Below are 15,943 nucleotides of genomic sequence, written 5' to 3' on the forward strand. Positions count from 1 at the left end.
AGAGAATTTGAGGATAATTTTTATTGGTGAGGTGGTTTTTTTCCAAAGGTATATTCAAAAATCTCCCCATAGAAATCCAAACAATAAAGTCAAAATATAAATATTTTAATTAAAACTTAAGGCACTACATTTTTAAAAGAATACTTTGTCACATTTACTTTATTCACACTCCTATGTATTTTATGAGGGGAAAATGAATAAACATTTCTAATCATCCTTTTCCCTTCAACAGCTACCCCTTCCCTCTCTAACCCCCGCCCCCCCACCCCAGGTCTCAGAGCTTACCAGATACTGGCAAACAAAAACCATGAAAAAATACTTTCAATTCTCCAGTGTCCTAAGTAACTTGATATTCAAGTTCTTATAACAAGCATAACAGATCACTCCAAGGAATGTCATATGAGTGGGTTCAGTTTTTAGCTGTTTATGGAAACAGCAGAACTGTCCTCATGTAAGATACCTTCTATCAGTTTCATTCTTAACTGAAAAATAGTCAAAATTCTTATTACTGGAAACTGGAAATGTTGGAAATTGTTAAATCTCCAGTAATTAATATTTCATTTTTAAGTGGTATCTAAAAAGATATCAGCAGTACTAATCAAGTATTTGAAATGTTTACCAAAATGTTGTAGCAATTTTATAAGAAGGTTAATTTTACTAGGTATTTTTCCAGTGCATTACAGCAGCTCCTGGCTTATTTTTTAAAGTGGCAGACTAAAACTTTCATACTGTAAATCAACTCAAAGTATAATTTAATAATAAAGTTTTCATTATAAGTATTGTTCTCTCCCCAGGAAGATATATATTAACTAATGAAAACAAAAAAGAATGCAACCTTGTTGGGATTTAACAGATAAAATGCATATTCTTGTTTTAAATAACTCATTAACAAAACACATGCTACATTTTAGAAAGTTAAGATTTTCAGAAAGAAGTCATGAAAACTTCTTGAGGATCAATAAGCCTACTGATTGTAAGGGCCAATTTCTGCCCCAATTACTACAAAACAATTAACTACCATTTCAGGCACTTGCTCTAAAAACAGTTCAAAACCCCCCAATTTAATGTTCTGAAAAATATTTTGCAATTATATTCTTTTGAATTAATTTTGTTCCACAAGTAAGTTTCTAGTCTGAATCAAGTAGTAAAGCATACACTAATCCATAAAAATAAACTAATACCCCTCAGACACAAATATTTGTCAAAAACGTAAATAATCCCAAAACAATCTGTTTGTTCATGTGCCCTCAACAGTCAGTATTCCCTTTACCTGCACGTACATTAGTTACACTTAAGTTATTTCTGCAGAGTTGGTCTGGGAATCTCTCTAGAGTCCAATTGACCTGATTAGTCAAAGAATTCTGCTACCAGGAGTGGGGCAGAGTTGACTACACAGGTTGGCTCAACAGGTTGCTAATCAATACAAATGCTGTGTCCCATCATCACAAATAATCAAAAGTTAACTTACTTAGAAAACACAATATTTTGTGAAGAGTATCTTCCAAAATTGATGTTTACAAGGTCACACTACTAACTTTTTAAAGATCCCAAGTTCTACTAACCACATGTCTCAGGCATATCTCTGATTATATAGACAAAATTTTCCACTAAATAGTTACTGAGAATGCAATGTGTTAATTTCCTTATAAGAATCTTAAATTCTCAATTAGCATTAGGGAAATACCACCCTTGGGTGGAAGGACCCTCCATCACAATAAATCTTTGGCTTTAAGCCAGTCAAAACATGAGAAGCAATATTTCTGCGATACAAATAAGAACTGAAGATAAGGACAACGTTATTTGGGATGCTCAGCATCGTTACAGAGCGAACAAAAATCACAGTGTAAATAATTTTTATTCTTCAAAGATGACACACAAATAAGGTAAAAAGGTCCTAAATCTCAGTACTTAGGGGAGAGAGAATACTTCTCATATCATATGTTTCCTAGTAACAGGATATCAGATGTTAAAATAAATAACATGAGAAAATTAGCAATAGTAACCAAAACCAGTGATTAAAAAAATAAGTATAGTTGTAATTCATGAGTTACAAAAATAGGATGTTTAAGTGCAAAAAAATTTAAAACTTAAGTTTAAGTGCAAAAATGAAATCTTCCTAAAAGGATTAATGGTTATTTGAAAGTCCACAAACCTAATATTAAAAGTTAGGTTGTCGGGTTCTCTCTTAAAAAAAAAAAAGCCCAGGTGCCACATAGACACTAAATACATTGTAACTCAGGAAGAAAAGCCATTCATAAAATATGTAATACTTTGTTATACTTCCTCCTACAGTTCTAAACAGGCACAATTCTTCAAGACCCCAGCAGATTAGAGTCATAAAATATTTCCCAAGAATGATGACAAACACACACTGGCTAGCAAAAATTTAACTCGGATTACCTTTCCTAAGAATCATCGTTCTTAGATTGGATCTCTGCTTTCCTATTTCCTAACTCTACATCACCATATGTATATATTACTTGAGGGGAAGGGTCTTATTAAAGGTTAATACAAAAATATAGAAACTCTTTTTTTCCCTGATACATGAACGTGCAAGAACTGCAACAAGAATTTTGTTTCATTTACAAATATAAAAATTCACTAGACCCCTAGATACTTGCTAAGTTTTTGGTATTTGGGGGTACAATGGTTGCAAAAACAAAAAGTGGCATAAATAATTCTGCACAACACACTTTTCTAGTTAGCAAAAGAGATCACTTTTTGGCTTGTGTAGTGAACTTATCTATGGTCAGTCAGAGTAGTTTGTATTTGCTAACACACCAAAAGATGTATAAAAACAACTGTTACCATGTTTGGTCTAACTCCTTTGTAATTCTTTCAAAGTGTACCTTTTGCTGATATACCATCCAGCATAATTCTCCTATTTTTGATGACTAACTCAAATGACTGCTTCAAGACACAAAGTCAAGACTTTGCACAGCTATCCAATCAAAGGATCATCATCATCTTCTTCTTGCAGTTGAAGTCGGGAAAATGAGCGTGGAACAGACAGTTTGTTTTTCATGATAATGATGAGGCAGGTCAGAGCAGTTAACACCAGAAAGGCACCGATCACTATTCCGATAGCTTCTGGGAGATTTATGCACCATTGATCAGCTAATAAACATTTAGTGTTACTAAAAGTTCCATTGTTTGGAAGTGGTTTTAATCCCAGGATGTGACACATCATAGGATATATATCTACAATGTTAATTGTGCTGTACTTATAGCCTTTGTGAAAAGCAGGGCCATGGGCAGCCAGGAATGGATGCATGCTCGGCAATGCATTATCATAACCATGGTCACCTACTGGAAAAACAAGAACAAAAACTTGTGTTAGTAAAATAGATTATCTTTTGTGGTATCAAAATATTAAAAAAGTTTCTAATACAAGCATAGTAGACATACATGACCTCTGATTTAACAAATCATTTTGTGCCGAGATTCAAAAATCAAGGTTTTTGGATCACGGCTGGGCCAGCTCTCTTCCTCTAACCCATTCACTCCCCTCAATTCCCTACCACCTTCAAGTTTCAACTACCTTTGCCTCTCACTTTCCCCTCCATGTCCAGACAAACTCCTTTCTGACTGCTGCCAGTCATCCTCACAATTCCCCAAAGCCTACTGCAAAGAGTTCTTGGGATGGCAACAGTAGCAAGTGTAGCGAGCATAAGCAGCAATGGGAACAATATAAAGGAGTAAGAGCATAGAAGGCCAGGCGGACTTCGAGAAAGCAGCAACGATTAGGTGAGGTCCATGAGGCGACAATAAGATAGACTAAGGATTACAAACAGTTGCTCCCTGTCTAAATGCATACTCTACAGATCTAACAAATTCAGACTATCAAAAAACACTGCAGGAATAATGATTTCATGATCAGGAGTCATTTGATTAGCAAAGCCTGAAACCCCTCCCCCCCCAATAATACAACTGTCTACAAAAATTTCAGAAATATACAATTAAAACTATGTTAAAAAAAACATTTTGGGAACAGAGACATGAAGCTATGCATGGCATATGAATAATCAATAACCACCTCTAAAAGTATAATGCGCTAAGGTCTGTAGTAACAATCTGATGAAAAGAAAAAATATTGTCCTCATTAAATGAAAATTAGTATGTATTTTCAGGCATTACAGTGTTAGCTCTTAATATGTAGCAAAAAATCCTTTGCATTATCTACACAAATGAGATGATTATATTTGTTAGTATAAAATGCACCTAATATATCTAAAACTAAATTAAATTTACTTTTAACATTTAAGAGACTGCTGATCCAATAAGACCAGGACCAGACTTTCTTCAACAATTGTTAGTTTTAGCACAATTTTCATTGTTCCATGTCCAGCAACTGTGGGTTATAAATAAGCTGGTATATTTCTACTTTAAGAATGATTCATGATATGTAGCTTTTCCTGAAATTTTATGAAATACTGAATTATTTTATTAGCACAGTACTAACATTTTTTAGTATAGTGATGACATAGATATCTGAATTTGGGAGTGAGGTCCCATATATAATGTTTTCAGATTACCCCCATGTAACAGTAACTATTTCTGATGGAAAGCAGCACCTTCCTCCTTTCACTGGAGAGGTGGGAAACTAAGAATATGGATCACTATATACACTATTCAAAGATGGCTGACCTATCTGTCAGTTGATTATGATTAATGCTTTTTTCTTTGTTACAAGAGTATATCCAAAAATAACAGGGATGTATTAAAAAAAGAGAAAAAAAGGCATCAAAAATTTAAATGAAGTGGGGAGGGCAGACTTACAGAAGGAGAAAGGAGTAAGTACTTTCATTTTCTAAACAGGATTGTACTAAACATAATGTTATGGGGTTCAGAATGAGAATCCTAATTTAGAAATCAATTGTTGTACTATGGGGTAGTAAAATGGTATCATCAAGGCTGCTCAGGTCCACAGCATTATCTGACCCTATGCTAAATGGCTGCAGACTTCCACGCTCTTCAAGTTCACATGTCTATTTTTAATCAGTTATTTATTGCTGCTCTTGTGTCCTACTTCTAATTTGTTGCTCGTAATCTGTTATGGTAAGTAAACTTGTTAGGACTGAGTACAAAGTTAAGAGCTCATTAGTAGACTGAACAGATGCTGTGACACCTAATGAGGCAGATTTAGAGGTAGTAGAGACCTCAGAATTGATGTCATAATCACAAAACATCTGACAAAATTCTACCAATTTTGAATGAGAGAAATGTCTCAAGTAACACTGAAGCATTTTTACATCTGGTAATGTGTGATTTGCTCCCTTCCCAAGCCAGCAGAAAAAGCACTTACACTTAAATGATTCATTAAGCACAATTGTCCAGCCTTCATCAGCAACCAAAAGAACTGGTTGGATTCGTTCATTGTGTTGGTAATGAAATCTTTCTGGAATATCATCTTTAAGATAGACTTTCATGTGAGTACTGCAATGTTCTAGCTTTTTAAAAACATAGGTTTGATCTGGATGAAAAAGGAAATAGATGAAAAATTAGTCAATGAATACATTGCAAAGGAAAAACATGATAAGAATTAAAGAAGTCACTTTGTCATTTTTGTCATTTTGGGGACTTATTTTGTATCCTAATACTTTTCTGAAGTTATTTATCACCCAATTAGTTTCTTTGATGATTTTCTGGGGTTTTCTAAGTAAACCATCATGTCTTCTGTAATAGGGACAGTTTATCTCCTTTCTGCCAATATTTATACCTTTAATTGCTCCTATCTTACTGCTACTGCTAGCACTGCTAGAATTATGTCAGAAACAGGGGCATTTTTGCCTTACCTCTGCATTTAATAGAAAAGCTTTTAATAGTTCTCCATTGAAATAAATGCTAACTTTTGGTTTTCAAGCTGTACTTCCTATCGTATTTAAAAACAGTCCTTCTATACCTATGATTTTTAGCATTACTAAGTGCTACATTAAGTCAAAGTGGGATTTTTTTTATCTATTATTTACGTAGCTGTTTTTAACATGATTACCTATCCTAAATGCTTTTTTATGCTGAAAATTGTGTATACCTGGCATAAAACTAACTTGGTTATAATGAGTAAAGTCTATTGGCTAGGATTTTATTAAAAATTTTACATCAATATCCATTGCTGATATTGGTCTATAGTTCTCTTTCTCTGCTTTATTCCTCTTGATTTAGGTATTAGAACCATGTATGTTTCAGAAAAGGAGTTCTGTAGAACACTTTCAATTATTGAAAATTTTTGTAGTAAAGACCTTTCAGTGTGATAGAATTCATTTGTACACCTGTTTGGCCAGAGTTTTTCCTTTCCCCTTCTAGTATTTCATTTGTGCTTTGTTCAATTTCATGGTCTAAAACGGTGTTAAGATGACTATTTCTTGTTATTTGAGATATTTTATGAATTTGTGTCCACAAGTGTACTTTTCCTCTAAATTCATTAACAAGATGATTGAATATGGTAGATTTTGACAGTTCCTTTTATTTTCTTTGTTCATTATGAATTCACGTAGGTTGACTTTAAGAAGAAAAAAGCTATCTGCCCTAGAATTTGGGTAAGCTATTTTTGGAACTCTCTCCCACTAGCAGTTTTTCTGATACCTGAATATTTTTGGAATAATTTCCAAAGTACAAACACCACCTAAGTCATCTATATGCCTTAAGAGACAGAGTAATAATAATAATTATGTGATTATGTTCAGATACTTTAATTATACAATCACTGCTCCTTTACTGACTTTGTGGATTATCTGCAACAATTTTAAAAAATGGTTGTGCAAAAAAAAAAAAGAAAAAAAATGCTTGTGCAACATATTAGCTTCTGCCAACTTACACAGCAAACTATTTTGAAATCGCTTAAAAAGGAAATCTAATTAGGCAGTAAACATGGAGCAAATGTAAACGTATTCTAAAGCTAAAATAAATAGCTTTTAAATTATCTGTGGACTATATTTACTTCAATGACATAGAAAAACAAGGTATAATTGTATAATTAAATTGCCACCTTGAATATATATATCCAGTCACTTAAGACATGTAAACCAGCATTTCTGTACTTCTTTAACTGTAAGAATACAGCTTTAGAGACAGATTTGCTGAAATGAGAGACACATTTGCTGAAAACCAAATGTGCAACTCTTTACACTCCTCCCCCTCCCCCAATATAATATAGCTTCTCCCTGCCTAAATATATACATACTTTCTTTAGGCAGTATTGCAGCAACCGGGGTCGTGTCTACTATAGTGTAGTTTGAGCGATCAATGCAGGCATCCAATTTTATTAATTTATCCTTAGAACACTGGGTCATCCCATGATCACTTGTAATGATCACATTGAGGCTTTCCCACAATCCCAATGTCTTGAGTTTCTGGACAAGGTGACCAATGTGGTTATCTACTTCTTTCAATACAACACTCATATTGTCTTTATCTTCAGGTCCATATTTGTGTCCACTTGCATCTGGTTCTTCCCAGTAAAGTGTTGCAAAGGTAACCAAAGGATCTGAGTTGTTCAGCCATTTAGTAATATTGTCTAATCTCTCATCAAATGTTACTGAAGGATTATAATTCATATAATAGGAAGGAGTTGTATTGTGGATAGCCACATCAGTGCCAGGCCACATAGCAGCAGCACTTGTTCCGTTTTCCTCAAGCTCATTGGTTACCCAAATGGGGGTTGCTCCATTCCACCAGAAAGGATCTTTGTCTTTAGATTCTGAAAAACTTTTTTGTGTTTCTTTATCATACATTGAGTTAGCCACGATGCCATGGTTTTCTTCATACAGGCCTGTCACTATGCTGTAATGATTTGGAAAAGTTTTGGTGATAAAAACGTTCTTAACATGCTCCACCAAGACACCTTCTTTGATAAAATTACGAAGATGAGGAAGTTCATACTTCTTTAGATAGTCAGCCCTGAAGCCATCAAAGGATACCAAGAGTAATCGGGGCACCAAATTATATGTAGAATTACCTCTGCAGCTAGTTATAACTCCAGAAAATAGAAGTGTCAATACTAACTTCATTGTGGACATCATTCCAAAAGGTGATAGCCAATTTTCCTAAAAATACAAAAATATTCAGTTCAGCAGTTAATAACTGATTTAAGTGAAAAAATTATTGTAGATCATATTTTAACCAAATGATTTCAATTTAGCAATAATAAAATTAAAAACAGAAAGATCACTGTGCTTACTTGAACATTTCCACTATTTTCTACCTTCATCTTTTAAAGAAGGGGAAAAATCCCTACCCCCTCAAATTATCATCTTGTACCTGGTTGCCCCAGCTTATCTGCCACTGTTAGCAGGAGCTGCTCTGAAGGTTTGATAAAAACAGGTGATATAGTATAAATGATGCAATTATAAGAAAATAAAAATGTTTCAGAACTGTTTTTATGCTTTAACTGTTCTTAATTTAATTTTCTGAGGGTCTATGGTGTTGGGGGTTAGGGAGGGAAATACATTCCTGGCTTAAATGTTTCTGTTCACTTCATCCCGAAAGACACACCTCAGAGCCAGGGAAGTGGAGGTAAATGAGTAAATATTGTACAAAAGAAGTTTCTACATTCAATGCTTTCTCCTAAATCTACTCCTGATTTGCTCATGACAGTCTGCCACAGGTAAACTTAGGAAGGGAAATAAGACTATATTGTGTTTGGGGTAGGCACATCCTCAAGAAATCTGATCTAACATTTTCCATATTAATATGAACCATGTTCCTGTCCACTCCAGCTAGCACCCTTCCCTTTCTCTCAGCTCTCCCATCGTTGTCAATGACACATTTATCATCCCTCTCCTTCAGGCTCACAACTTCAGTTAACTTTACTCCCTTCTCCTTTCATCTCTATATTTTAGGTAGCTATTAGCTTGTCAGTCCTTCCTCTTAGGACCTGACTCTTCTTCCTTTCCATTTCTTTCCACTTTGAACAGTTTAGTTCAAATAAAACATTATTAAAATAACATACTGATTGGTTTCTCTGCTTTTAGTCTGTCTCTACTCCTGCCTGTTTCAACAATCCAGCTAGCAGCTGTTGTGGGGGTGTAAGATCCACCCACAGCCAGCACCCAGAAAGCTGCCAACAGCACAGGTTCTTCTGATCTGCTTAACTAAGGAAAGCAAGGTGAAGGGGTTGACAAGCTTACTTTAATTCAGCATACAAATATCATTCACTTAGTTTAGAGGAAAAAGCCAGCAACCTGAACTTCAGAATAAAATACAAATAAATTACAAACATCAACGGACTGACCTTGTCTGATTCAAATCCCAATACATAGTTACCAGAGTTCAACAGTCTCAGCAACCGGGTTACAACCTGGAAGGCTCCTTAGCTACAGCTGCCCGGAGTCTCCTCATCAACACCATCTCGAGAGCCCTGCACAAATGGCTCTGTCCTCCCTTCTTATAGGGTTTCAGACATCATCAAACATCATCTGAATGACCAGAGCTTAGGCTCTGGTGACTGGTTCTTGAGTTGACCCCTCCCCTTAGGACCCTGGGAGGTTCACATCCACATAGATTAGGTTAACACCTAATAGGGCATGGCTCTGGGGTTAGCACCTCCCCTTAGCCAGCCCCACCCCAGTCACCAATCCACACCCACACAGGTTCCACACCTAATAGGGGTTTGGGCCTGGGGCTTAGCACCTAGTAATTACTCAAAGGAGACAAAGGCCAACTATTCAAGGGCACTTGGTTGAACTAAGTGCTAAGGAGCCCATTTTGCTTACCAACACACTGCCCATCAAATACATTCTCCTAAGATGATTTCTCAAACACTGTATTCACCACTCATTCGTAGATAATAGATCTTGAGCAGAAAGGGACCTTAGAGACCAATTAATTCAACCCTCTCATTTTACAGATAAGGAAACAGTTTTAAAGAGGTTAAATGACTTGCCCAGGGTCATATAGCTAGAGTGGACCTTGTTCACAAGCCTTTGGTGGTGCCCCCATTGCCTTTTGCATCAATTCTAATATTCTCTCACCTAGCACTGAAGGCACGTAGCATCATTTTCACCAACACAACCACCACCTCACATTTTCATAGAGTTTTATAGCTTACAAGACACTTTTCTTAGAATAACACTCTTAAGTATGTAGTATGTCAATTACTCTTCCTTTCAGAGAAGGAAAAAATTGAGACCCTGAAAAGTCAAGCAACTTGCCTATGATTCAACAGCTAACTCAAGTATCTGAGGGCACAAGCTAAATAAGAGTGTCCTACTCCCTACTCCCAGTTCAACATCCCACGGTCCATTCTCATCATCAATTGCACCCTTCTACTGCCCCTAAATGTTACTACTCCCCTCCGCATGCTCTGCCCAGTTCAGATTCCTCACTGTTAAGAACACCTCTGGCCTTTTCCTTCTGTTATTCTTCAAAGGTGAAATGCCTCTGCTTTCCAGTCAGTGCCCTGCCCTTAAGGCAGCAGATGCCCATGCCCACCCACTTCCTTAAGCCACTTTGCAGTACTGCCTATGCTCCTTCCTCAACTACTGATCTGTACATATGTGTATATATACATAATATTAAAAGGTAATTTTTAAATTCTGTATTTCTCTTGCATCCCAATTGGGACAAAATTACTTGAGGGCAGAGGGCTCTATTTTCTACTTCACTTAGAGCACCTGGTATAGTGTTAGGTATTCAGGTGCTTAACAAAAGCTACTGAATGAATCTGAGTCACCAACTGGCTCTGCACCCTGCTATAGGTACTAACTTGAAAGTCTGAAGAAAATCACAGGTTCTTTCTGTGAAGATCCTTCGGTCTTGGAAGATTCCCACAGCCCAACCGCAATTAAGCTAAGATCATCTGTCTTTTTGTGTAATAAAAATTACAGTATGCTAAAATGAACAAGGATAACAAAAAAGGCAGGATCAAACACCTCCAAAAGGCTCTATCACACGCTAACAATTTCTAATAACTAAAGAAGGGAAAGGACCCAAGGTGCTAATACAACCCATATATATCCCACAAAGATTCCTCGATATAAATTATTTAAGCTACCAAACATAACAGAGAATGAAGAAGGCACATGGAATCAGATGACCTGGGTTTAAAACTATGTAACACTGGCAAAGATCTGGCTCTCAGTATCTTAAGAAAAAGGATGGGGTAGGACAAAATACGGAGGGAGTGAGTGGCTCAGTGGATAGAGCACTAAGCTTGGAGTACAGAAGACCCGAGTTCAAAATCTAGCCTCAGATACTTCCTAGCTGTGTGACCCTGTTCAAGTCACTTAAACTCTGATACCCTGACAAATTGGATCCACTGGAGAAGGAAATGGCAAACCACTCCAGTATCTTTGCAAAGAAAATCCCAGATGAGGTGATGAAGGGTGGGATATGACTGAAGTGATTGAACAACGAAAAGACAAGATAAGAAGTTTTTAACCTAGAGTTGACGAACTTGTTTTAAAAAAATATTTTGAGAACTATATTTCATTATAGTTAATTTTCTTTGTAATCCTATGTATTTTCATTTTATGCATTTAAAAACATTATTCTGAAGGGTTCATAAGTTTTGCCAGGCGGCCAAAAGGAGTTCATGACACAATAAGACTTAAAAACTCTTATTTTAATTGTTAAAGCTAGAAGACTTCTAGTTCAGGGGTTCTTGACATTTTTTGTGTCATGGATGCAAACCTCTTTAATTTCTTTAGGAAATATATATTATCAATAGAAAACAAGGAAGCAAAATTTTTAAAAATAGACAAAAAAAAGGAAAAAAAATTGTCAAAAATGATTGAAAAGCATTAGAAAGCAGTGTGGTATTTCCATGATGATGAATGTAAATTTGATGACATTTTAATGGATTTAACTTTCTCCTGAAGTACTGCCACCTTCTGGCAAATCCACAATACAATCAGCTCCAAAATCTAAAAATTAAATAAAACCAAGTAATCAACAATACTGTAGAACAGCACTGCAAATTATAGAGTATTTACACTAGTATTTACACTAATTTTTAACATTTTACTCATCTCAAAGAAAATACATGGCAAAACAGAATTAGCATTGCCACTCCTCCGCTGGTTTAAAAAATATTAATTTTTAAGTGATGAAAAATTATCTGAAAGAATATTTTTATTTGATCAATGTATTTATACTATGGGGCAGCTAGGTGGCATAGAGTGGACAGCGTTGGGCCTGAAGTCAGGAAGATTCACCCTTCTAAATTCAAATCCAGCCTTAGACAAGTACTAGCTGTGTGATCCTGGGCAAGTCACTTAATCCTGGTTGTCTCAATTCCTCATCTGTAAAAGGAGCTGGAGAAGGAAATGGCAACACACTCCAGTATCTTTGCCAAGAAAACCCCAAATGCAGCAATGGAGTCAGACATAACTGAGAAAGATTCAACAACAAAATTTATACTTTTGGAAGAAATCTGAAATTTTGAACCCCTCTCTAGAAAAAGTTGCTTATTTGTTCTGAGAATGAGAGACGTTTTAAAATTTTCAATGTGTATCAAAGATTGGTCAAAGTTTCAGGCCAACTGCACAGCTACAAAACTAAAGCACACAGTTAAAGTAGTAACTTTCAAAGTTCACTCGTTGGAAGCTGCTTAAGAAGGTTAGGGAAGAAAATACTCCTTGGTCTCCCACCAGCCCTCCATCTGCGATTCTATGCACATTCTAAACAGAAGCATGATGGGTTTACAGATACATATTTTTTACCCAGCTGACTTTGTCCAAGGACAAGGAAGTCTTACTTCAATGCCATTTTCAGGACTCACATCACAGGACCACTTTAGGGACAAAACACAATAGCAGCAGTATCAGCACATTATCAACCAAAGGCCCTTCACAATGAGTCAAGTGGGCAAGTCAGATTATCATCTAGAATTCCTCATCAGGAGAGAGATTTTTGACTGCATCACAATGTTATAGGGAGGTTTTGGTGCAAACGACAGATATGAATTCCAAACCAGGGGGCTTTGTACGTAAATATAACTTTTAGCATTATGACCTGAACACCTTCTTTTTGTCTCATTCTATAACTCCCAAACAAATACACTCCCGTAAAAATGTTTCCAAGTAGTTTTCCCAAGGACCAGGATATAATAAAGATGACAATGAGAGTTGGCCTCTAGTCTAGAAGACCCTAACTTTGAAAGTGCTGCCTCTGACACATACTTGTTATCTGACCCTGTGAAGTCACTGAACCACACAGTGCCCCAATTTTCTAACACCACAAATTGCAGTGCCAAGTGTGAATCTGCACTGATGGAGGGACTTTATCACCAGGAACTCATTATAATGACAAAACACAAGATTTTCAAATCTCTATACAAAAAGAAAATTCTAGAGAGGCAGAGGTCTAGAGACCATTGTAATTTCATAGCAGTATCTAGGAGCCCAGACTATAACACAAGGCAACCCTTTTTGAGAAATCAGAAACATCATTACGCTATCTCCTCCAGGTAGTTTTCATTCTTAAAGAAGTTCTAGCCCTTTTGAAGTTGGCATCTGAATATTCTTGATCTAGAGAAAGGTGTCACTATTCACATATCACCTGCAATGAAATTTAAAATATCATATTAGCTCTACAAACACCTTTTAATATTTTACTTAGAATGGGGTTCTTAATATAAGCGAGAAATTTTAAATATGGTCTTATTTGCCTATGCACATAGATGATTTTCTCTCCCTGTTTAAAAATATTTACTCACTACATATCATGTGGGTATGCAACTTTTTGGCAGTTTCTCAGTGACCTTGTCATCATGTTAAGAAAAAGCAATCTTGTGTTCAAGATAAGGAAGGCAAAGTAAATTATCTTTAAGGCCCCTATAAGCATTTAAAAAGTCATACGATTCTATGATTTTAAATTGTTCCAGATACCTTAAATGATTAGAACTTAAACATTTGACAGTATATCTAGGCCTTTTCAACTAAGGTTAATGGAGTTCACACTAAGGTGAGGAACATCAAAATCCCCAGCACCTAAAACACAATAGAGGATTAATTAATACCCATACTCTGATTTGGAAGGAGAAAAAGTTGCATGCTTAAAATAAATAAAATCATATAAACAAGCATAAACACAGATATCACATCAGAAGATGCCTTCGACACTTTCCCCTCCTACTACTTTTTCCATTTAAGTCTCGGCCTTTCCAGACCACATGACAGAATTTAAAGCTGGTAAGGAACTCAAGAGGCTAGTTCAGGAGTGGAGACCCTGAAGCCCTGAGGGCACATATGGTTTTCTAGATCCTTAAGTTTGGCTTTTTGACTGAAAAAATTCTGTCCCCACTCATGATCTAGTCTAATCTCATTTCATTTTATGAAAAATAAGTTTAGGCTCAAAGGGTACCTTGGCTCTCCCAAGGTCCATTGATCCCCCTGTTAAATTCAACTCAAGCCTTTATTAGTAACAGATTACGTGCCTATGTCCCAGAAATAACAGCTGCCCTGACTTGTGAGTCATTTGCTTTATGCTGTTTCATGTAACTGATGCCCACCCAGATGTGTGGGCATCACATACCTCAGCTTAAAACAAAATCTTTAGGGTTCCAAGCTAAAGCAAACAAACCCATCTGACTATCTTATTTCTGTCACCTCCACCCATTCTGTACCACATCCTCCCTGAACTTACTGTTCTCCCCTTCTCCCCAACAGAGGATGTACCTCTTTGGAGGTCACACATCAACACCCTACCGCTCCCCCCCAGGGCACCAGCCACCAACCCCCTCCCCCCTGTCCCCCTTCCCCAAGTTCTCCAGACCCCCCAACCTCCTCTTCCCCTTTCTGAAGTATCTCTCCCCCTTCCCAGGTCCCTCCCCCTCCTCTAAGTCCCTCCTGTTTCTTCCAGCTCCCTTCCCCCTAACTCCCCCCTCTGTCCCCAGCTCCCTCTCCCTAGCCTCCCTCTCCTCTGTCCCCAGCTCCCTCCCCCTAACTCCCCGCTCTGTCCCCAGCTCCCTCCCCCTGGCCTCTCCTCCCCTCTGTCCCCAGCTCCCTTCCCCTAACCTCCCCTCTGTCCCCAGCTCCCTTCCCTTAGCCTCCCCTCCCCTCAGTCCCCAGCTCCCTCCCCCTAACTCCCCGCTCTGTCCCCAGCTCCCTCCCCCTAGCCTCCCCTCTGTCCCCAGCTCCCTCCCTCTAACCTCCCCTCTGTCCCCAGCTCCCTCCCCCTAACTCCCCGCTCTGTCCCCAGCTCCCTCGCTCTGGCCTCCCCGCTCTGTCCTCTCCTTCTCCCCCTCCCCGTCCCTTCAGCCCTTGTTCCTGCAGCCCCTTCTCCTTGTCAGATCTCCCTCCCCTGCCCCTCGCCCCAGCTTCCCTCCTGCCCCGCTCCTCCTCCTCCTCCCTCGCCCGCTAGCCGCCCCAAGTCTCCCCGACATAGGATTTGCTCCCCCCGCTTCCAAATGCACGGACCCTGACTTGGGGTGAAGGGACACATTCCTCCCCCCGCCACCCCAGGGAAAGAACCCCCGACGGGCGAGGCTGCGAGGACTCACCCGCCGCCGCCTGCGCCTCCGTCGCAGCCCCAGAGCGCCGAGCCTCGGGACGCCTGGCCCCGCGCCGGGAGGTGCCCCGGGAGGCGGGGTGTATGGTAGTTGGGGCGGTGGCGGTCCCCCCCCACGGCGCCTGCGCAGCTGTGGCGGGCGCCCGGGTCGCGGTTCTAACCGCCCGGAGCTGCCGCCGCCAGGCGCGGAAAAGGGGGGGCTGTTGGGTGCTTGTCGGGCGGTTCTGACCAGCGGAGGGGGGAGGGGAAGAGGGAGGGGGATGGGTTGTGTTGGGCGATAATGGGGAAAAGGGTGTGGTGGGGCTGTTTGAGACACGCCCGACGATTGGCTCTCTGGAAGAGGGTGGGATGCGACCCGCCTTCTGATTGGTCGGCCCCAGGATGCTCCCGGGACACAGGTGATTGAGGTGAAGCGCCTGCTACCTTGAGGGATGGCATTCTCCTCTGTGAGGGGAGCTTGGTCGCCGGTTTCCGGCACTTCCTTGCTCCTGGGGCC

General features: G+C 38.8%; 1 protein-coding gene across 1 annotated transcript; it reads right to left on the bottom strand.

Annotated features, from left to right (window-relative positions):
- Nucleotides 1-265: 265 nt before the first annotated feature.
- ENPP4 (ectonucleotide pyrophosphatase/phosphodiesterase 4) lies at nucleotides 266-15,671 on the bottom strand. The gene is made up of 4 exons (XM_036768865.1): nucleotides 15,440-15,671; nucleotides 7,181-8,042; nucleotides 5,306-5,473; nucleotides 266-3,309 (listed from the first exon to the last, which is right to left on the bottom strand). Exons 2-4 carry the CDS (start codon nucleotides 8,016-8,018, stop codon nucleotides 2,942-2,944), a joined length of 1,374 nt encoding a protein of 457 aa, XP_036624760.1. The 5' UTR covers nucleotides 8,019-8,042; nucleotides 15,440-15,671; the 3' UTR covers nucleotides 266-2,941.
- Between the last annotated feature and the right edge of the window lie 272 nt (nucleotides 15,672-15,943).

This window comes from Trichosurus vulpecula, chromosome 7 (genome assembly GCF_011100635.1).
Source record: "Trichosurus vulpecula isolate mTriVul1 chromosome 7, mTriVul1.pri, whole genome shotgun sequence".
Lineage (NCBI taxonomy): Eukaryota > Metazoa > Chordata > Mammalia > Diprotodontia > Phalangeridae > Trichosurus > Trichosurus vulpecula.